This window comes from Oenanthe melanoleuca, chromosome 2, assembly GCF_029582105.1.
Source record: "Oenanthe melanoleuca isolate GR-GAL-2019-014 chromosome 2, OMel1.0, whole genome shotgun sequence".
NCBI lineage: Eukaryota > Metazoa > Chordata > Aves > Passeriformes > Muscicapidae > Oenanthe > Oenanthe melanoleuca.
Genome location: NC_079335.1, coordinates 148,280,836 through 148,304,080, shown reverse-complemented (window position 1 = coordinate 148,304,080; position 23,245 = coordinate 148,280,836). Strand labels below are relative to the sequence as shown.

The window sequence follows — 23,245 nt, the reverse complement described above, 5'->3', positions numbered from 1 at the left end:
GGATTTCTCACTTATTGAGTATGAAATGGCTGAATGTGTAATCTAGTGAAAAAAGGAGTTCACAAGAAAGATCTAAGACAAAACAGTTCTCACCTTTGTCATATCCCATTCAAATCTGTAAACGTTTGCCTGTCTTGTGTGTGCATTCACAAGTGAAGAGAAATCCAAACACTAGAGATCATTATCAGGAGCAGAAAGAAACCAAGGTACCTGTCTTCATTATGACACAAGGTTGGGGCACCAGATACAAAGAAACAAAGTATTTATTGTCAAAGGCTCTTCTACGAATCACTCCATCACTGGGCATCATACAATGGATGTGGTGGCTACAGAGTAGAGGGAGTCTCTCCCTTCCCCCTATTCTTTCTACACGTATTTGCTCACTCTCACAAACCCACAGTTGTATTTTTTAAACGGAGTTGCTCTCTTCAGTGAGTTTGGAAAAGATGATTGTAATACAGGATCTGACTGAACAGATATATCCTATTTAATAACAGAGCAGTTACAGAAAGGAGACGGCTTTCTTTAGGAAAAAAGAGTCTTCTTTCCCTCTTTATCTTTTTGCATTGCCATAGAAGAGCTCTCCACACAAAACCAGGCCAACAACCATGATTAGCTAATACCTGATTAGCATTTTGGCAAAATTAGGAGCCCTAGGATACGCACCAATATCGATTTATACACTAATATTTTCACTTGGCTTCCACAGGATAAGTTCTAAACAATGTGGTGTTAAAAACCTGCCAGCCGAGATGATGTCAGCTACCAGCCCTGCTATGCTGAACAGCTGAATCAACAATTAAAATGCTTTGACAGTGTCTCAGAGTTATTTGCAAAACTTTTGTTTCTGTCCTTGGCCCCCACTTCCCAGGCTACACCTCGACTGAGGCTCTCTCTTCTCCCACGTGCCCTCGGTGTCTGCACACACTCACCTGGGCTCTGCTGTTTCCAAGACTACTCTGCACGTTACCTCATGCTGTGTCTTACTGGTGCTTCAGTGGCACTCTGCTCCACTTTTACATTTCCTTTCCCACTGTTTTATTCTCTTTATTCCACAACTGAACATTTGCTTCCCCTTCAATCTCTAAGAAACTTTTGATCTGATTCCTGCCTCATGGCCAACAACCCAGAAGACTAAAAAAAACCTGTTTCTAACCTGCCACATCAACACTTCAGCTCCAAGATACATTTCACTCCTACTGGTACTCCAGAATTCTGTTGAACCCTTTCCTAGTTTGATGCTATATTTTCCAACAATCTGTATTATCATCTACACATGAACTACTTCTATGCACAGAATGTTTTTTTGCAGTATGCATAGATTTCTATTTTACTGTGACAAAAGAAGACCCTGGAACATCTTCTTGTTATCTTTTATACACACAAAAAGACAACCATCCTGAACTTAAAATAAATTTCTCATTCACAGTTTGCCGTAATTACCTGCCTGTTCAGAGCCACTACCTTTCATTTTCAATGCTCAAGCAACACTTGGTCTAGTTGCTTCCAGTATTGCTCCATTATTTCTCTTCAAATTTGTTTGTTTTTTAAACAAGCAAGCTCATAGCTGCACCTATGGAACGAAGGACAGAATTTTTTTCTGTTGTGAGTAAAAGACCCAAACTGCTCCTGAACACTGGAAAAAGGCATCAAAATCTCAAATCCCAGTTTAACCAAAGGAAAGACACCTAACAGCTATTCATAAGACTCACTGGTAGTGATCAGTCTTTTTTTATAGACAGTGGGATATAAGAATTTACATTCTGGACTGCTGTCTCCAGTGCCATCTCCAGTGGCTGATTCATGCACACACCGATTTCAGTACAATCCTGCTGCTTGACAGACCTTCAGCTTTCAGCGATGCAGTTGTGGCACCAACACGACATTAGTTTCACTAATTTGCTCTGAAAGCGACTTGGAACCAGATCCATCCAATTAATTCTACAGAGGCTCTAAACCAGGCTGGACTCTAGCTTGTTTTCAGCTGTGGCAAAAACAGTGGTATTGATCTCAAATATCTACCACTTCAGCAGGAAGGCTCTCAAATGCCAGAATTGCCTGGCAAACATTCTGCAGGCATCCGTCTCAGTCCCGAGCCCTTCTCATATCCCTGCGTATCTGTCTCTGCTTTTCTTATTCCTGCAGACTGAACACAGCCCCTGAGTGTAGCTGCTCTGTTTGCCACATACAAACAAGAGTTTTATACACTGAGCAGCATGCACACAATGGACACAGCAGCATAACAAATATGGAAGCACAGCAGCAGTGACCCCCACTGTTTTTCCCTTGTAAGCTTGCTTCTAGTCCGATTAGCAGAGTCCTAAATTAAGTAACATTTCAAGTCAATCACTGCGGCAGCCTCACAGCCCAGTATAACCAGTTCAAGACTGCAGGATTTCACATTTTACTGTGAAAAGAGGCTTTAACACAAAAGGGAAAAATTTCAAAAAGCCATTCCCAGCAAAAGGCCTCAGACAACAAGGTACTGCCATACTTTTTCTCACACCAACAGAGAGTGAGAGTACTGCCATCACATAAATTCAAACAAAAGTAAATTTTCCAAGACATCTCTGAACACAACAGATGCATTAAAAGCTATGGCACTATTAATGTGAAAACAAAGATATTAAATAAAGTGGTAAAGAGAAGACTATCTCTTCTGTGACTGAACAGAAGAAACTTTTTAGTTAAACTATGAGAAAAATTGGTAAAGACAGTAGAAAACACAACACTAGAGAAAAAATTAATTTATTCAGAAGAGCTGTCTTCCTTCCATACCACATGTGAATTTGATTCTCTTTCCAAGGAAGTGAAAGAAAGAAGGTGAAAAGGAGTAACCAGAAGAGGATTTTGAGTGCCACATCAAATGGACAGAGTTATACTTTGGCACTAGGTTTTTGGACTAGAAATCATGTTGGGCTTTTAATTACAACTCATCTGTGCACTTCAAAAAATGAGGAGGGGAAGGATGCAAGGAAGACGTCGCTGTTTCCATGTAATTGTTCTATAAATTCCCATTGTCTGAATTTGTTGTACATTTACAAAGAAGACGATTTCCAAGGAATATGTTCTCTGTGCTATTTAAGGCTGATAGTGCTTTATAACGCAACAGCATCCAAAATAACCAGCATGTATCATGTATGGGAGAGCTAAAAAATTCATAGTAAGAGGCAGTTCACATATGATCAAAATATGAGACCAATCCAGGGACTCTGTTAACATCCTGAAGTAAAGGAAAAACTACGTGACATGAAGTTAAGCTTCTTGGATTCTACTCCAAGAATTATGAAGTTCTTTTCAGTGATGAACCCTACAGGCACACAGAGAAACATTTAAACAATCTGTTATTTTACATATATACTTATTGTTAATAATCTGCTGTGTTAAAGGCAGGCATCAGCAAAGCACCATTACATTATTTTAGTTTTCTCAGAATATCTCATTTGTTGCTAATACCATGGATATTAAGGATGCATAAGAAACTCATATCCCAGGGATGATTCGCTTTCTCTCAGAGCAGTGTATGGATCACACCCCTCTAGTGATATGTGATTCAATCCACCTTTCACTGCTGGGACAAGGGAAAGAGAAGAGATGCAGAAGAGATGGCCTGACTAAATGTTTTCCTTCCAGACGGGCTCTGCATTCCAGGATGCGAATGCTCCTAGTTTGCTCTTTCAGATGGTGAGATAGCTTCTTGCATTGGTCTAGCTTAAATAAAAACTCTCTTCAGGAATATAAAGCATTCCACAACTGTAAGAAAGACTATCTTGTCTAATTCCAGATAAGCTACTGTTTGAAGTAGGGTAAGAACTATATTTATTTCTCTACATCTGCAGTCTCCTAGAACACCCATCTCAACCTCCCCCTCAGTGCCACCCACGATCTAAGCACAGCCCAATAGGATTTGCCGTGTAGTGTCTAACTTCCCACTAAAACTTCACAATGTGCATTGATGAGTGAACCTTTAGTCATCTTTCACACTGACACTTGTATGGTGCTATCTCTGGCATGGAATGGTTTGAGACATCCGTCCTGGGCAAGATTTTCAAGGGTCACTCTAAAGCTGGTGTTCTGGCTGGTGTGTTGACAGCATGTTCTCATCCAGTCAGGAAGCAGGTCCATGTGTAAGAGTGAGCTGAGTAACACTGACAAGTCCACTGGTTGGTTTGGTGGTCATGATGCCAATGGAATCTTGTGAGCAGTACTTATGTGTTGCGCACTCCCAGAGATTGTTCCAATTCCTGTCGGCGCTGCTGGATCTGAAATAAAAACACACTGTACAGTTTAGCAGATTAAATTGCTCAGCGGCAGGAAATGCATTTATAAGTCAGCATTGTGGATATTTCTTTCATACCTTGCAGTAGAAATATCTGCTCACAGCTTCTTGAGACCATGGCTCGTGATAAAATTCGGCTCTGCGTTCTTCCTCTGGGTTTCCAACCACATCAGTCATCACCTGTGAGAAAAATAAAACCATTTTCCACCATAGCTCTTCTACCACACAGAGAAACTTTCAGATTTACCCAGAGTGAAAATTTATCTACATTACACATAAGAATGATCAGAACTGCTCTCAAAGCCCAAAGAAAATGGACAATGTGTGCTTACTGACAAAACAGGATCATAGAATGATCAAGTGGTTTGTGTTGGAAGGGATCTTTAAGCTCATCTCATTCCACCCCCTGCCATAGGCAGGGGCCCCTTCAGGTCAGGTGTCCAAGATCAGACGCACCAAGCCCTGTCCAATCTGCCTCCAGGGACAGGGCAGAAGGGGGTAAGAACCATTCATTTCTAAAAAATAGAATTCTGATGACTATGTCTCTAGCATCACAGAACCACAGGTAAATATAGTTATTGGTATATTCTGAAAAGAAATGTTGCAGAATCACAACTCTGATGCCAGCAGGGCAGAACATTAATAGAAAAGGCTCTTATGGGACTACTTGTCAGTCAGGGAAAACTCTGAACAACTATTCCATGTATATAGCTAGAGAAGTTCCACAACACCTTTGTAAGTTCCTCAAGTCAAAGTATGCTTTATTTAAACATACTTTCAGATGCCTGTCCCCTTTGAATACAATATAAACAATAATAAGCATAATCTTAACAGTAGATTTTTGGAAGACTATTCACTTAATGATATGCATTTATTAAAATAATTTTATTAAATTAAATAATCTTATTAAAATAATTTTAATTATTAAAATAATTTTATTAAAATAATTTCATGGATTCAACAATACAACTGATTTTGAGGCATTTCAGTTAAGGGCAGAAAATGTGAAACTTTATGAGGAGTAAATTATTAATTTTTGCTGCCAAACAACTGAACTTCTTTACATTCCATTTCTTGCATATCTCAAAGAAAAACTCAAGGACAGCTGATAAGATTAAATTATGAACTAACACCTAGATTGTGTTCTTGTACTATAGGATGCTCCTGCTGAGTTTTACACAGCTTTGAATTTACAGAATACATCAACAAAGCCCTGCATTTAGAATTTACTGTCCAGCCACAAATTGACCTACCACTCCCATGAAACACCACTGCTCCACTGGAACCGGAATACAACCTAAACTATCTTTCCTGCATACTGCCTATTCTGGGACTGCAGTAGTCCACTCATTGTCTGTCTGCCACCAATTATCCATCCTAGATGTTTGGCTATGCACTCTACGTACATTTAATAAATGTAAATTCTTCCATTCTGGTTCCACTATTCATTCTTTTTCAAACCTTAGCTCACCTTAAGATCCCTACTTTGGGACCGGAGAAGGTCTTGGATGTATCCTTTGGGATCCTTGGAGAAACTCAGCATAAAATCACGTTGTATTTTTAGTTGATTTATGGACTCAATTGTCTCATGAATCTGACAGAAAAGAAACAAAGCAGATACTCTTTAATTTCTTCCATGCTCCAGTGACCATCGGGTCAGCTGTTACTATCTTTGTACTCCCAGTAATGTACAAAGGTGACAATTCTACACTACAAACTTGTACAGCTCTTCCTAGGCTTTTTCAGTTCATTAAGTAGCAACGTAACTGCAATCCTGCCACTACATTTTGGTTTCATTTGTACTTCTGCAATATAAGTATGAAGGATTCTCCTTCACCTCCTGCACTGAACTCCTGCTCGGCATGCAGAACGAAGCCACGCCACTGTAAAATGTAATAATTCCCAGAGTAGAATCACTCAGCCTGCCAAGACTGGGATCTTTCAGGAAAGGTGCTACATAAATATGCAGGTAAGCAGTGCCCAGTACAAGAAAGCAGTTATTCTCCTGGCTACCATAATCATCATCACATCTTCAATATCCTAATGCAATCCTAAAGAACTCTAGAGTTTCCTGATCAAGTCCATGTCAAATGAATAGCCATGACTGCTAGACTTTTTCTTAAGAGAAAGTCTGTAAAAGTCACAATGGCTGCAAAAAGAAGAGCGTGAACAATGAGAAATCATGAGTATGGAAGGTTTCTAGAAAATGAATCATATCTTCAGAAATATTATGGCAGAAATATTAACTAGCAGGGAAGAATGAAGACTGAAGAGGAGTTAGGATCCTATAATGGATAATATCACGTACTATGAACAGGTAGAGGTCAGCTCATGAATCATTTGCACATAAACATACACAAAAGTGAACATTTTCTACCCTGTTACTCTAACATTCTAATTTAAAATAGTAAACCTATCTTGTTTAGCTTCATGTATTCATCTCTTTTGCCCAGACAGCTAAGGTGACCAAGCACATGGGAGAAAATTATCATCCCCTGATCTGCTTAAGCCATCAAGGCCACCAGTGTAGGTACTGCATGGTAACTTAAGAGAAGAGAGTTGCTGTCCACTTAAAAGAACTCCTTCTTTGGGAAAATGGTGTGGCTGTGCAGAGTGAATTCCATTCGTGTATGCTGAATTCCTAAGAGGGGACTCCATGGCAGGACAGCAAAGCAATGTACAGAGGGTAACAGGAGCAGCCCATGCCCATTCACCCAGCAGTTACTTCAGTAGCTTCACTGAACACAGCTTGCACTGTGCTGTAGCAAACATTCAAAAAAGAGGTGACACAGACACGGGAAAAGGTGAGTGGGACTGGGAACAGAATAACCCTATGCATGCTGCTTGCACGCTTATATAGGCTTGGAGCCAACTGACTGAGCTGCCCTGCTGGAAAGGACCATCCTCAAGAGTCATGACAGCAAAGACGCTGCAACAGTTACCAGAATCCACTGCATTGCTGGTGCCCAAAGCCCCTTTAAAACTGCATGAAGACCAGAGTGTAATATATTTGTTTGTATTAGCAGTGAACAAAAAGAACCTGGGCCTTGCTCTGAGAAGGTATTTTTCTTTATCTCTTTTCAACCCAAATCAGCCATTGACACGTGCCAGAACTGCTTATCAGCCCTAGGACATGAACCCCTTAAACAGCCTGCAAAACCCACTAATGCCTTAAGACAGATATTATTATTTGAAGTGCACATGATCCTCTTCCACTAACAGTTAAAACTGCAAAAATACTACAAGTGATTTTCCTGCCATGTATGTTGCATATTTCCACCTAACACAGAGCCATGCTGCAGTTATGAACACAAAACCCATGCCTGAGTATGAGATCCTCCTAGCTTTGCCTTAGCAATTTGGCAAGATATCGTGACTTCTCCATAAAAAGTTAATAGGACAGTTCAGGTGGCTCTCAAGTGTCAGGGGACTTGGTACACTATCTGTAAAACTCTATCACCTCAACAACCATGTTGCCTTGGATCAAATCCTAAGTGGGAATGCCGTTCACCCTGATGTATTCCCACTGCATTTGGCTGATTCATCCCTTGAAAGCACACGCCCTTAACAAGGCCCATCTCACAACATTACTGTCTTTGACGCATGACACCAAACCCACATGAAGCTACACAATGGGTACATGGACCATGGCATACTTGCTTCTTGGGCTCATACCTTGTTATCCAATGCTGTTATCTCCTGTTGGTTAGCTGTTGAGAGAAGAAAACTACTCATCTGGCCCTTTAATGGGTCTTCAACTTCTACATCTATGTCGTAACAGGCCGTCTTCTTCTGATCGTTGGGGTCAACACTATGGAGAATATAGCACAAGATCATGAGAACTTACATAATGAATCAGCATGAATTTTAATCCAGCCCAGAATTCACTCTTCAATAAAGCCTGTTGCAGATGCTGTGAAAAAAGATTAAGAACAGGGTATCTTTATATGTTTTCATATTCTGCTATATTCTATCATCTTTTGTCAGTCAGATTTCAGACTTTTGAGCTGGAGCATTTGCCCAGACCATCAAATTTAATTTCTAACATCCTCCTGACACCTGTTACAGTAAATACCAGTATCATTCTTTGGCTTGTCCAGTCCTAAATTGATATTTAATTTGCCAATGTTTAGACTTAACATTTACTTTATTGTTAAACTAAAGTTTCTTAGCAAGAAACAGTCTTCAGTGCAGTAGTTGGTATATCAGAGTTGGCACTTGCAATATAAAAATGCTGGCTTCTCAACCCTACCTGGGAAATGTGTGGGTTGTGTACATGTGCAGTAGGTAGTAAAAAAATTTGCTCAGGACCTAATTGAACTTGACAGACTTGGGAGAGTGGAAGAACTTCCGGGGATGGATTTGCATTAGGAGCGTTGTAAGCAGCTGGAGGAAGATGATCCTTCTCTATTCTCAAGACTGATGAGGACACACCTGGAGTACTGTGTTCAGTGCTGAGCTTTGCAGTGAAAGAGATATATAGAGCTACTGGAGAGAATTTTGCAAAGGTCCGAAGATGATTAGGGCATTAGAGCACAGGTGAGGAAAGGCTGAGACGTCTGCGACTATTCAGTCTAGAAACCAGAAAGCTGGTTGAAGGGAGGGTTTAAAGAAGATAGAGCCAAGATCTTTTCAGTGACACCCAGTGACAGGACAAGAGGCAGTTGGTGCAAAGTGAAACACAGGAGGCCCCATCTGAACACCACGAAACACATTTTTACTGTAAGGGTGACCAAGCAATAGCACAAATTGCAGTAAGACCCTCAAAGCCCATCTGCTGTTCCCCCAGCCCAGAGTCTCCCATGCTGGAGACACTCCAAAGCCATCTAGAACAGGCTGTGGCCAACCTGCTACAGGTGGCTCTGCCTGAGCAGAGAGAGCTCATTTGACCAGATGATTTCCAGAGGTCCCTTCCAACCTCAAACATTCTGAGAATCTGTGATGCTGTGGCCAGCTGCAAGAAGTTCAGTGACAGAAAAAAGAAAAACCCAGGTCTGGGTCTGGTTCTGCCGCTCGTGTCAAAAGCCACAGGGAGGCTCCATGTTGGCTCCATTGCTCCTGGCTGAGTCCTGTCCTCAGGCTCCCAGGGCCCTGAGCCCAAGGCAGTCGGGGCAGCAGGGCTGTGCAGAGGGCCCTGACAGGCTGCAGAAACAGCACTTCAGCACGGTGAAGTTCAGCACAGGAACAGCTCTACTCCCGGCACACGACGACACTGTGCAGGGGGACAGGTGGGCGGCGGCGGCGTAGAAAACAGGTTGGCAGCAGAGGACTTGGGGGCCCTGATGGACAGACAAGTGCAGAAGGAGTCTGTGGGGTAAGGCAGCCATAGCAAAGGCCAGCTGCAAAAGGGACTGTATTAGCCCAGGTGCTGCCATCAAGGCCAGGAAAGAGGCTCTTCCTTACTAGGCCATGCTGCTGAAACTGGATCTGGACTGGTGGGCACAGCACCACAAAGATGTGACACTCTGGAGCAAGGCCTGCAGAGAGGCTCAGCAGGATGGGGGCTGGAGCACAGACCTGCCGAGAGAAGCTGCAAGAGCTTCTCCAGCCTGCAGAAGAAAAGGGACAAGGAGATTGCCTGGCAGAGTGCGACAGCCACATGCATGGGTGAAGCACAGACAGGGCCAGTCTCCCCTTGGAGGTGCATGAGATTAGGATGAGAGGCAACTGAAACTCACTGCACTATGAGCAATTCACTCCCTATAAAGGAACTGGTTTGTAAAAAATCATAATGGTAGTCAAAAAGGCAGAAGCCAGAGATAACCTCTTTGTACTAGAAGAATACTGGAGAGCTATGCTTTGCAGTCTGCTTGTGTTCTTTACTAGTGTGGAAGATGTCTCGCTTCTTTGCAGAAATGGAAATCCCAGAGGTTATTCTTTTCACCTCTGATTTCAGGTGTGTCAGCTGCAATTAAGAGTGCAACTCAAAATCTCCACTTCTAGCTTGAGCTCTGGTAAGATGTGACTTCCACCAGCTTTAAATTTGATGCATTCAATATCATGGGAATCAGAAACCACTACAGAATCTATGTTTTTAATTGCATTCTGCATGTTTGAATATACCAAGTATTTAAAATATTTGTCAAGATCAGAGACTTTTTGTTCATCTCTACTTTATGTCCACTTCAACCCCACTGCATTGTTTCTTCCAATTTTTTTTTTTAAAAAGGAAGGTTGTTGGTGCCCAGAGAGTGATTTTACAATACTATTACAGTTTCTAGAACAAGTTTAGAATACTTCAAATTTTTTTTCTCTGCATATTGCCCAGAGCTAGAATGAATAATTTTGATCTACTTGATCTTCTTCTGAAAGGCAGGTCTGAGGATTTATCTGAATTAAGAACACATATACTCACAATCTCTAGTGATGAAAAATTCCCTGTAGTAGAGTGCTGGTTTTGGCTGGGATAGAGTTCATTTTCTCCACAGCAGCTGGTATGGGACTGTGTGTGAATTTGTGCTGGAAATGGCTGGTCACACAGAGATGTTTTTATTATTGCTGCTAGTTGCTTACAGCATGCCGAGACCTTTTCAGCTCCTCACACTGCCCATCACCGAGGAGGCTGGGCGTGCACAAGGAGCTGAGAAGTGACACAGCTGGACAGCTGACCCCAACTGACCACAGGGATACTCTAAACCATGTGGTGCCATCCTGAGCAGTAAAGTGGGCCAGGTGTTCACTACTCAGGGTCACACTGGGCATCACTCAGTGGTGAGCAATAGTTTTCATCTGTATCACTTGTGCTGGATTTTGTTCATCACCATCATCATAATCATCACCATCATCATTTGTTATACTGTCCTTTATCTCAACTCGTGAATTCTCTCCCTTTTACCTTTTCAACACTTACCCCTGCCCCGCTGGAGAGAGAACGAGTGGATAGGCAGTCTGAGCTGAAGATTGGATTAAACCAGGACAGGCAGTTGGCCTGTATTGTTTCAGTGGCTGACTACATTCACTCTGGAAAACTGAATGTGGGGTGACAGGGCAGAGCATTTGTGTGACCCTGTTTTAAGCTTGGTTGGACTAGGCCCTTAAGTAGCCTGGATAGACATTGAACCTGATTTGGGTTTGGATGGGGGAGATCTCAATGACCACCAGCAATCCCTTCTACTACTGTAAATTATTCTGTGATGAGTCTAAAAATTACTTACTTTCTTTAAATTCAGTGACACACTTTCAGATTTATTTTAGCTTAGCCTGACACTGTAAAGACTTCACTGCAAAAGTACTGTTTGTTCCCAGGAAATGAATTCTTCCTTTTCCACACCATTATATTAGAACTGTCCAAGGTTGTCAGGTGCTGTGTGGTGCACACGGTGTATCAGAGAATGCTGCAAGACACAAAGCTGTAGCTTTGTGACACACACCTGTTCTTTAGCTGGTACCTGACAAAAAAGACTTCCTCCAGTACCTTTTCAGCATCTCTCTGCCCCTGGAAACATAATCACCAGTTCCTTGTAATTTTCTCTAAGCAATGAGTATCTCACTCTGAGGACCTCAGCTTTATGGTGCCCATCACACAGGTCACTGAGTTGTGCCCAATGACAGTATGCACACAGCTCTCAATCTGCACGGCCACCAAGCTGCTTTTTCATTACTCTGATATATTCAAATGCATCAAAAAGCAAATTTTATTTTCATAGCCTATGCAATACTTAAACTTTTATTACGTATGTTACAAATTTAAAACAAAGAGCCCAAGTTTAAGAAAATTCAGAATATTGGCTGTCAATATTCTGTAGGAAATCAAATCAGTAACTTAAATAATAATAATGTTTAAACACCCAGAGTTTTGACCCTGACCACAAAGAAACTTGGAAAGGATTAAAATATATAAACAGTAAAGTGGCAATCCCCAGAAGTCTCTTTATCCCCCTCCTCCACGTACACAGCTGTCACTTATATAAGGCACATGCTGGAAGAGCCCTAGAGAGCTGAAAGCTGTGTTTCATCTGCTATGCCACAAAGACATTTGTTTTGACAAGGATACAAGAGCTCAGTATCTTGGTCACAATGACCTCCTCTGAATCCAGGCATTCTTTGTTGTAAATCCCTGGAGATCCCTTGACTCCTTGGTGTTCTCAGGATAAGACTGACCCAATCCCAAAAAAGCATGCATGGAATGGTCCTGCATTTGAAATCGTAATGCTGTTGTACATTTTCCACAATATATCAGTGATTAGAATGATTGCCTATGATATACACTACCTCATTTCAATTTCTTTTTTATCTCTTTTTGTGGGTTCAAACTTTCACTCCTCTCTTCTTAGGAAAAAAGCCCAACCAACTTTCTCAATAGTATTCTAGTAAATATAATAGCTGGTTTTTTCATACTCCTAGAAAATTGGTGCCATGCTACTGAAAATAATTCAGAATTATACAAACTACAATGACATATAGAACTAGCATATAACAAAGTCCAAGGTATTCACCTGGAAGTTATAAAAACTAGATTCTGGTCCCTACAGCTACTGCAGTTTCTGTACTTTATCTAGTGTTTTGCACATGACAGTGCTGAGCTTACCTGATGATGTGGTTTATCACTATCGGGTCTGGTGGCAGCAGTAGGTTAGTGAGTCTCTGAGGAATTTCAGAAAACTTTAGCCGTGGACAGTCAAAGATCTGGAACACAATAAACAACAAGTTTATTTTGTTTATCCAAAACCTGAACACAATAAACAACAAGTTTATTTTGTTTATCCAAAACCTATCTTGCAGATAAATGAGAAAGTAAGAAATCTGCAAATCACAAGGAACTGGGGCAATTACAGAAGGTGATTTTGAAAGCTATAATTCAGGTTCCTTGCACAGATTAAATTTTTGTTCACTTCTGTCCCTGTACTTTCATCTGAGCTTGCAGACATATCCATCAGGTTGTGACAATTTCAGGTATCTCACTTTTGGTTTAGCTGCTGGAGGGAAAAGGTCACTTTCTTGGGACATCAGGATTAACTGTATCAATGACGGGAGAGAAGCAAACACTCCCTCTCTTACTGAGGGTTTACTTCAGCATATTGTTAAGAAAATGATTGTATTGTTTTACCAGAGAAAACATAAAAAGTTTGCCCCTTTTCCCCCAAGGAATGTTTCCTGCAATATTTCATGCTAAAGAAAAGTACAAGAAAACATTTCTGGATTTTAAAACCATTTGTAATTTGTGGGTTTTTTAGGATTATGGAAAAATAAAGTCAATGTGATACTATTTATTTTTAACCAAAGCCTGAACAGCCTCTTGGGAGGGATTCACCCCTTTCCAAACCACGGTTCATGGTTACCTTCTCTTTAATATGGTCCAGAAGCTAAACAGAATCATAGACTCACAGCATATGCTGTTCAGCTTCTGGCTCTGCACAGGACAAACCCGAAAATCACACAATTAATTTCTACTGAATTCAGGGGAAAAAAACTATCTTCTGGAAAGAATTAAAAGCCATAGAGTTTGGAAATTTTCTGTGAGAAATTGCAGTGCATTGCCATGAATACAGAAAAACTCTTTGCACCTGGAGTTTTCAGAAATATAATTATTACAGCCTTTGTTTCCTACTGAGATTTTTAATGCTCTGAACACGCAAATGGACTTTCTCTAAAGACATTCCATTTAAGCTGACCTTAAAAAATCCCAAACCTGAACTTTTTATATATTAACATTTGCCTTAAAATGTTCCCTTATGGGGAAGCAATTTACAAAAATGTTCAGGCCTATGGAAATGCCTCTTAGGGAAACTATTTTCACCTGACAAAAGAGATATACAACTCATAGTATTGTATCTATAAACAGAAACAACCTTTGCAGCTCCAGAGACAAAGGATGCAGGCAGGGTTGAAAATAAAGGACTCTCAGGTTGTAGAACAGATATAAAGACAGATGCTCTGGGTCCTCAGATAGGGGTATTGTTTGAAATTCACAGTTTTCTCGAGTGAATTTGGCAGCAGAAATACCTAGGAGCCAGCTCTAGGAATCATTTGTAAGGTTCTATTGCTTTTGAAATACCTTTGAACCTTTTTTCGTGCTTTTGCTTGTAACACAGTCTGTGTGTTACAATCTCCCTGCTGATGTAAACAGTGTTTTTAAAACAGAAAAGGATCCATCTTCATCAACTCTAAAATCTGTGCTGGACTTGTCTGCATCAGGAATTCAGCCAGCTAATTTCTGAGGAACAAGTAAGTAACAAAACCTACCGAGTCTTCAGCTCACTCCTTATTTGAGCTCTGAATTCTGACACTTGATAGAGATGACTGTGGCATTTCCACCCAAAATCTCTCCACACCAAGCTCCATCCCATCTGCTGTCACCACTGGCTCAACACTCAATGTCAAACTCCTGGCATGGATGCATGCCCGAGTGACAAGAGCTTTAAGAAGGGAAAAGGGATCAAGGACACGCATTAGTGAGAGGAGGATGGGAGGCTGGAAATGAAAGGTGGCTGGAATTTTCCTAAAGCTTCTCACATTCCTGCCTAACTGGAGTTAGTGGTCAAAACTAAGTTTAGCTCTGAAAGCCTCTGTGGCTACAGTGATCCTAGTGGGTCAGGTAACTCATTTAGTGGTAAGATTTTTAGTCTGGACTGTCTTTAGACATAACCACAATAAAGTGCAGGATTCAGAAAAGCTGGCACACCAAATGAGAAGACCAGAATCACAAGGTGAATGGCAGAGGCACTGGTGCATTATGTACTGCTTCCCTGAGTGCTGCACACACTTTTCCTTCCAGGAGTTATATGGCTGAAACTATAGAATCTACAGAAATATTCTCAGACTGGAAGGCATTACTAACCCAACTCCTTTGGCCTCCATCTCTCAACCTGAGAGTACTAGAGTGAAAAACAAAAAAAAACCTCATAATGAAATATTCCATTTATTGTAAGGAGATTCAGATTCTTCAGTAGTAGCACCAGTTTTGAAATCAAGATCAGCTAATAAGGACAATTTTGCCAGAGACCTAAGAAAAACAGAAATACTCAAAACAATCCCATTTATGATTTAAATCTGTGCAAGCACTGCATTCTTATGAAACTATTCCTGATCAGCCAGCTCTTGCAGGATGTGAGATTCAGTCTTCTAGAAAAGCAATCAGCTACTTCCCAACTCTCTCATCTCATTTGACTCATCTTCTGAGGATGAGAAGACAAAAAGGTGTCACAGCATTCCTGCAGAGTTCTAAGACAAAGAAGACCTAAGAACAAATTATTTTCTAATGAGATGCATGAGGAGAAGATAGCTTCAACAAGTTCTTATTTTAGCAAACTTCTTAGACTGAAAGCAAAAATAAGTAGAATTGATAAGGCCCTCCTGCTTACTAAAAATAAGATATGTACATCTCTACAGGGTCACACAAAGAATCTGCTGCAGATCTACTCTACTATCCTGCCCGTGGTAGTGGCCAAAAGTGAATACTAAAGGAAAAATGTAAGAACAGGAGAAGCATGTACTGATTCTTCCCCAAAAAAGTGCCCCAAACTTCCACAGCTTTGCATTTAAAACAGCCCAAGATTTTTCATCCATTGGTTTGTCACTTTTGGAATCTATATACATTTCTAGCATTTGCAAGGTTTTATTACAAGGAATTTTGAAGTTTAAATATGCTTGAGTCCTTTTGTTTGTTTTCAATTTCCTACCTGCCAGTTTTAGTTGATGGACTGTAATTATTGACCAAAATATTTTAAAATTACTCCTTTTCCACCTTTTTCTTTCTGTTTATGATTTTTCAAATGATTTTTCCTCTTTGGGCTGGCGGAAACAAAACTCAGTCTAAATTGGCTATAGATAAATAAATAACGCAAATCAAATCATCTAATCAAGAGACCAAACAGAATTGTCATTTTGCCAAAAATTCTTATGTGGTTTTAATACAGAGTTTTCATTATTTGTGAAAAACACTGTATGTTGTAATTCTCAAAAAATCAAAACCCAAACAAGCGAGTAACTATATAATCCTGATCACTGTGGTTCTATATCCCTAAAAAATACCCACGAGTCTCACAATTATTTCGTTGCATTTTGTATTTTTAAATGTTCAAAGCTGTCTTTAGGTTTACTTCAAGCATTGGCTACTTTGTAGTAGGACAAATTAATAACAGAAAATAAAAACTTAAAAAGAAAACCAGGTCACAAGTTTCATCACAACATTTACTTTCACTGCTCGCTAAAGCACCGTTTGTTCATTGTAACTGCCAATACTTTCCTTACACAGAAGTATGTCACAAACCATTCAATTACTCTCACAGTAAGTCATGTAAGCCTGAAAAACAAAGCCAGGTAAGACAGTGATAGGCCATTTAATATTACCTTTGAAAAAAAAAACCCATAATCATATTTACAGAAAGGACAGAGATGCTTTTAAGTGGCCTTCTTGGTTAATTCTACAGGTCATTGTGAAAGACAGAAAGTCTTAACATGCTACTTTCAAAATATCATGTAGATCATTAAAGGTATTTCATTATCTGAAGAAGATTTAAGAAAAAACAGCTTTTCTAATTATATCTTCCATGTCGTCTTCCTTCATAAACAGGGAAAGAGAAAGGAAGAAGATAAGTCTACATACAATTTGACAATCAGAATCAGCAGATTATTTCATGTTTCTTAGTATAAAATGATACAATGGAGGAAAAAACACTATTCAATCAATACAGAAGTCCTCCTTCCTGGAAAGGCCACAACTTTTGTAGGAGTTCTGAACCACCAGATGCAGGGCATTTTGGCAACACTGGCACATGGTGTTAATGATATTAGTTGTAGTGGCTGCTGAAAGCCATTCGGTACTGAGGATATCACAAATCATTAAGGGAAAATAAAAATCAGTCATTTTCATTCATCCCAAATTTGTGGATGGATGTCACAGTTTGCTTCTAAAGAGCTGCTGTGTCCAAAAAAGAGTTACCTGCTGGAAGTACTTGTCGCAGTTAATGTATTCCTTATCGTGGGAGTCCTGCAGCTTGTTGGTTTTGATGTACTGCCAGAGAGCCTGGATGATGGCCGAGCGTGTCTGCGTGTGGATCCCCAGCAGACGGGCCAGCCGCGGGTCCAGCTTGAACTGAGGAGGCTGCAAGGCAGAGGCAGGCGGCAATACAGAGCACAGCACACAGACACACAAGCACCAAGGCTCAGTTTGCATTCTCGGGGACTGTTCCTCAGGAGAAGCACCCCCTTCAGTGGCAGAGATTGCAAAACTACAGGTTTGTATTTTTGTCGCCCACCACTGGTGTTCTGGAAGAGGAACACTGTACCTGCACACAGACTACATGTAGAGCATGCTTTAAATAATAAAAACTTGCACAAAGATTCAGGAAGAATTTTCCCTTTCAACATCGATGCAAAATTTGACTTTTGGGAATAGGAGTCCTTCCTCTAACTACTGGAAGTTAACCACAGAGAGAGAGAAGGAAGGCAGGATGACACTTCCACGGTTGCCAATAACTGCTGTCTCACATCAATGCACTGTCTTGGAACTCTTTGTTCAGGCATGTTCCCACCATTCTGGTACACACCAAAACATTTACTCAACCACAACCAGTCAATAGATTTTATTTCTCTTCCTGATTTCAGTGATACAATTCAACTTTCCTTTTCTCCATCTCCTGTAACATAAATTCCTTGGATAATTTGGAATGTGATGCTTCTTCAAGTGTGTACTCCTACTCAAGTTTAGTATTCACCACATTATTAAGCAAGGATTACTCTGATGGGTGGCAGGTCACCCAAAGCTAGCCTTATAACACATCAAAACCTAAGGATAAAAGAACATCTCTTTTAAAGCATAAATTTATAATAAAGATGAGCATAAAAAACACATTATATTGTCTTAATAGTAAAAATCCTTGCTGCCTACATCAGTATTTCAGTTAGCCCATACACTCCCTAAAAGTAATAGAATTTTCTCTCTGTTAACATAAAATTGGGTGTCTACATCCTGAACAGATGCTATTTGCCTGGAGACAAAAGAAGGTGACAGAGAACAAGCTCTTAAAGTTATACCACCAAAATGCATCTGAGCCTGAACTGTCATTGAAAAGGAGGATCTCATCTACTCGCAGCAGTGCATTCTTAACAATTCCCTTAAGACAGCAACATTTCTTCCACATATGGTTTCAGTCAGATTGATGAGCTCCACAAATGCAGTATCCATTGCTAGTGCCAAGGCCAGGCTGCCATAGCTACACAGCTAGTTCAGGTACTACAAGCAAAAGCTACTTCTCTGAATTTTTTTTAAAGAACCACACATGTAACTTGTGTGCAACTCATCTGACTATTCTCTAAGAAACTAGAGGAGGAAATGCATATTTTTTAAGCAGGTGGCTAATAAAAATACTAATTATCATAATGCCAAGACCAATATTTTGCTAGACGATATTAGAAACTCACTTGATTTGTCCCCTTTAAATTTTAAATAATCATTCTAACTTCAATGGACCACATGGCATTGCAAGTACAAGTATACTGGGTTTTGAGGCGTGTGTCAAGATGAGTTTGTCCTGTTGTACTAGGTCCCAGTGGCTGTAAGTTCCAGGCTACAAGCAGTGCACTGACCTGGTAGTCCAACATGAGGAGTAACGTGCATCGCACGCTGACATCCCCAGGTCTCTTCACCTGGAAGCCATCTGTTTCCTGGGTCGTAGGAGTTCTGTGCCACTAACAAAGGGAAAAACAAAGTTGTTGGTTTTTTTTTCACTGTTATCCATGCAGGTGCACCTTGTGCAGTACACCATGCCAGAATCAGACAAGTACAAGCTTTCTGAAGATCCAGCAATCTAAAAAAGAAACCTGACAACAACAAAAACAAACCACAACACCCCCCTACGTCCAACTCCCAATCATTTCAATTCAGCTTTAGTGCAGAATCTGCTCTGCTCTTAACATACTTTACTTGTTAGGAGAAATGTGCACAATATTTTCATATATTCTGTTATAAGATGTGCATTGCATCACTAATACATCTATGTTTTTAGAGAAGATTCCTTTAGCAAACATTCTTAAGAAGAATGGAATTCTGAAAACTTTGAAAATACCTTAAATGAGATAATGAATGCAAGGTCCCTTAAACAAGGGAGGCAACAGGCACCAGGTGTTTAAGGATACCAGTAACTGGTTTGTGTGCAAAGGGTGCACAGCCTTCTCACCTCCACAAGATGATTGTCAGGTCCATAAAGATCTTTGTCCAGTTCAATCACCAAACTCTTAAAAAAAGATGAAAACTTCCGTTTCTGTTTGCTGAGCTGTATAAGCAGAAGAACCAGACATGTATAAGGCTGCATTTATTAGCTTGTGTCCTAGACTTTCTTCTCTGTCTCTTGAACACTAAATCCCATGTAAACCACAAGTGCGATCAATCTAATTGAGTTCTCCCTCTGACAAACACAGGCTAAGACACAAAAACTTCAACAGTAGTGGAACAGTGCACACTTTAGGGAAGATTTCCTTGATTCTTAATGTCATTGAAAAGGACTGGCTTGTAAGGTGAACACGGCATGAGAAAGATCAAGAGAACAGCCATGAAAATTATCTCAGTACTGGAGCACCTCTCCTAAGAGGACAGGCTGAGAGCGCTGGGGGTGTTTAGCCCACAGAAACACAAATTCCAGGGAGTATTTAAAGGGGGCTTGTAAGAAAGATTGAGGGAGACTTTTCACCAAGAGCTGCAGTGACAGGACAAGGGGCAATAGTTTTAATGACTGTAACTTTGGACTGGTCTTAAAGGCGTTTTTCAGTCCGAGGGTGGTGAGGCCCTGGCATAGGCTGCCTACAGAAGCTGTGGCAGACCTATCTCTGAAAGTGTTCCAGGCCAGGCTGCATGAGGCTTTGAGCAACACAGGCTAATGGAATGTGTCCCTGTCCAGGGCAGTGGGATGGAATGAGATACACTTCAAGATCCCTTCCAACCCAAACCATTCTATGATCCCAAGTCCTCTATATACTTTTCTTTTTAACAGCCTGGGGTTTTTTTTGATGAATGCTAATTTCTTGGTCTGGTTTATATCAGACTACAGTAAATTTACAGACTGGTCATACACTAAGAAAAACTATTTCCTTTTGAATTTTTTGTTTTCATTTAATTATCAGTATTTGTTGTTTACTGCACAGTTCATACTATCTATACTTAAAAATATAAGGTCTATGATTACCTAATCTAACTCTCCATAGAATACAGGCCACAGGATACCAATTTATTTCTTTGTATTTGATGCAGATAATATCTTATTAAAAATCGTGTTGTACCCCCTAAGAATATGAAGTATTGCCTTCTCCTAGTTCTCCTGCTCTTCACCACATGCAATGCCCACTGTAGGCCTGAATTATCACAACTGTTGTAACCTGAACCCTGCCATCTCTTTAAAGGGATTCATCTCAGCCCTCTTCTCTCCGCTGCCTCCTACCTATCCTGTCCTTATGTCTGTCTCATTTGCTGCTGCACTCTCCAACATTCCCATTAGTGTGTGGGTTGGGCACAGCGCCTTCCCAGCAGCAGCAAGGCAACACTGCCATTAAGACATGTCTTGTCTCAGCTGATGCCTCCAGTAAAACCTACCACCCCAAAGGACACTCTTTAGACTCCTGCCAGCCCCAGTGAAGCAGAGATAAGTCATACATCATCCAGGAGCTTTCCCTCCACACGCAGCTCCCACGAAGCAATGCTGCCATCGGAGTCATCACCATCTGATTTTGCAGGATTAAATGTGTTGGAGATGTAGAGTCTCAGTTTCCGCTTTTGCTGTTATGCACAAGGGAAAAATACACATACAGTTTAAGTTCAAGATCTGAGGAAGCTGCAGGAAAGGTGATAGTTACACATTTAATAGGGAATCTAAGTGTTTTGTACAGTTGTACTGGTTGTGTCAGAATTTAAGATTCTGTTACATGTACAAAAATACATTGAAGAGCTGAATCGGAAAATTCCTTTCAAAACCTCCTGGCCATACAAACATGCTAAAATTCACTGTAAATGGAGGAAGAGGTTGCCAAGCCTGAGAAGTGATATATCCTGTACTTCTGGATTAGATATTTGAGAAATCATTGTGAGAAAAGCATGACATGATGTCCTTTCTGGCTTCAACCTAGCTAGATTGCTAAAATTCAGTGGAACTCCATTGCAACATAAATGCCTTTCATAGTTGCATTAGTTCAGATTTGTAAATGGCAGTCACAAATACAGCTCATGCTGCAAACTACTGCTGGGGACATCTCTGCCCGTCTGGATTCTACCATCATGCAGCATCTGGTAATAATCCTCCTGCAGACACACCTGAACATAGTGACACACACACAAGGGCTGCCTTACCCTGCTCCTCACCCCACCTGCCTCCACCCTCAGCAAACACGGGGCAGCTCCACTTGCTGGGAGACCTGACTGAAGGAGGGCACTCTGCTTCATCCCTAACCCAGCTGCTCAAATCTGTCAGAGATACAATCATGCCTGTACACTGTCATTTTTACAGACTACCTGAAGTTTCCCAGTCACTCTAGTGGCTTATGGCTGTGTCATTTCTCAGTGCCCTTTCTTCCATGCACCATATGGAAACCCAGCCATTAAGCCTGATGCATGGATTCCAGAAAAGATTACTACCAAATTACTTTGGGACTCTAATCTTCAATATCTATGCAAAACACAATGTCAAAAAGGCCACAGTTGCCAAGTTAATGCTGACAAAACAGCGTAAGCAAGGAGCAATTTTCTAAAGCTTTCACAGACACATAGGAGAGAATGAAGTTACATACAACAGATTATACAGCATAATCTGGCACAGAGGAATGGGGAAGGCAGAGATGTATGGCTGAAGAGGAACAGGAAAATTACTACATTTTTCCAAATCTGGAGAAGACAGTGGCAAGAGAGGTTTTATAGAAATGGAGCATCAACAGTATGCTCTGTTAAGGGAACAGGATTCTCCAAAGTGCCATCAGAGCAGAAAATGACAGGTTTACACAGGTAAGAACAATTAGATAGGCAGAAAAATATTCTTGTGAATCCATGTTCTCTCCATCCTTTCCCACAGGGTTTCTGTTGCCAAAATGCTCTTTCATAATATAATTATTTTAATAATCCCAAATCTCTATTTGGTGTGGTAGACTTGTGAAGGACTTCACATTTCTAAACTCAAAACTCTTCAAATTACCCTGCACATTTTATGCACCATTCCTAAATTCTACCCCCACCTAGATTACTTGCAGAACTGTACCTACATACACAAGCAGGGTTTTACCTAATAGACATCTAGTGTCACCAGCAGCACTGGCTCCTTGTAAGACCTACCTGGGAATAGTTCTGCTCCCAGACATTTTGGGAGGCTATCCCCTCTTCCAGGTCCAGGAACTTGACAGTGGCACTTGACGTTGCCCTACATACCCTTATCACCAACTTCATGCAGTGGAATTTAAAGAAAACAAATTTAGAAATCCCTAGCAAAATTTCAGAACCATGGCTCTGCAGCCAGGAATAGTTATTTTGGAACCTCAAGCTCCTTTGCTACTACCATGACTATTCTCTCAGCAGCTGATTCAAACTACCACTGAGCCTGTGAAGCAAGACTCTTGGCAGAGACCCAACAGTAAAGTCTGAATCCTACCTGAAGAGATCTATCCAGTGAGTAACAACTCCAGCATGCACAGCTATATTGCTATCACAGGGACACCCAGTGTTGGAAGATGCCAGTTCAGAGATAAGATTTAGTCCAAACTGAGCTCAAGAAAGACACCAACCAACATGGTGCTGTTGAGTACAGGCCATTAAGTCTCTTCAGCTGCTGACACACACCAAAAACCACTGCATTTGGTTCACTCTCAGTACCTCTGTGTTCCACAATAATGTCAAGTTCATATCCAGGAGGCTCTCAGAATGACATATTCTTTCATCTCCAGTTGAGCAATTTTATCTAATCCAGGCAAGCAGTGATAAAATTCATCAGCAACTTGATTGCTCTGCAGCTTAAATAAAGCAGTGGCAAGAAGCCATTGTCCTTCAATAAATCCTGCAAA

At 40.8% G+C, this 23,245-nt stretch overlaps 1 protein-coding gene across 4 annotated transcripts in view; it reads right to left on the bottom strand.

Moving 5' to 3' along the window:
- Window positions 1–245: 245 nt before the first annotated feature.
- SMARCD3 (SWI/SNF related, matrix associated, actin dependent regulator of chromatin, subfamily d, member 3) overlaps window positions 246–23,245 on the bottom strand; it is a 78,185-nt gene continuing 55,185 nt past the window's right edge. For all 4 annotated transcript variants that reach the window (XM_056483937.1, XM_056483935.1, XM_056483934.1 and 1 more), the window contains 9 exons: window positions 20,862–20,984; window positions 19,396–19,491; window positions 18,806–18,907; window positions 17,160–17,321; window positions 12,807–12,904; window positions 7,955–8,090; window positions 5,751–5,873; window positions 4,358–4,459; window positions 246–4,262 (listed from right to left, as the gene is read on the bottom strand). In XM_056483937.1, coding sequence (XP_056339912.1) covers window positions 4,209–4,262; window positions 4,358–4,459; window positions 5,751–5,873; window positions 7,955–8,090; window positions 12,807–12,904; window positions 17,160–17,321; window positions 18,806–18,907; window positions 19,396–19,491; window positions 20,862–20,984 — 996 coding nt within the window. In that variant the 3' untranslated portion in view covers window positions 246–4,208. The remainder of the gene's footprint in view (window positions 4,263–4,357; window positions 4,460–5,750; window positions 5,874–7,954; window positions 8,091–12,806; window positions 12,905–17,159; window positions 17,322–18,805; window positions 18,908–19,395; window positions 19,492–20,861; window positions 20,985–23,245) is intronic.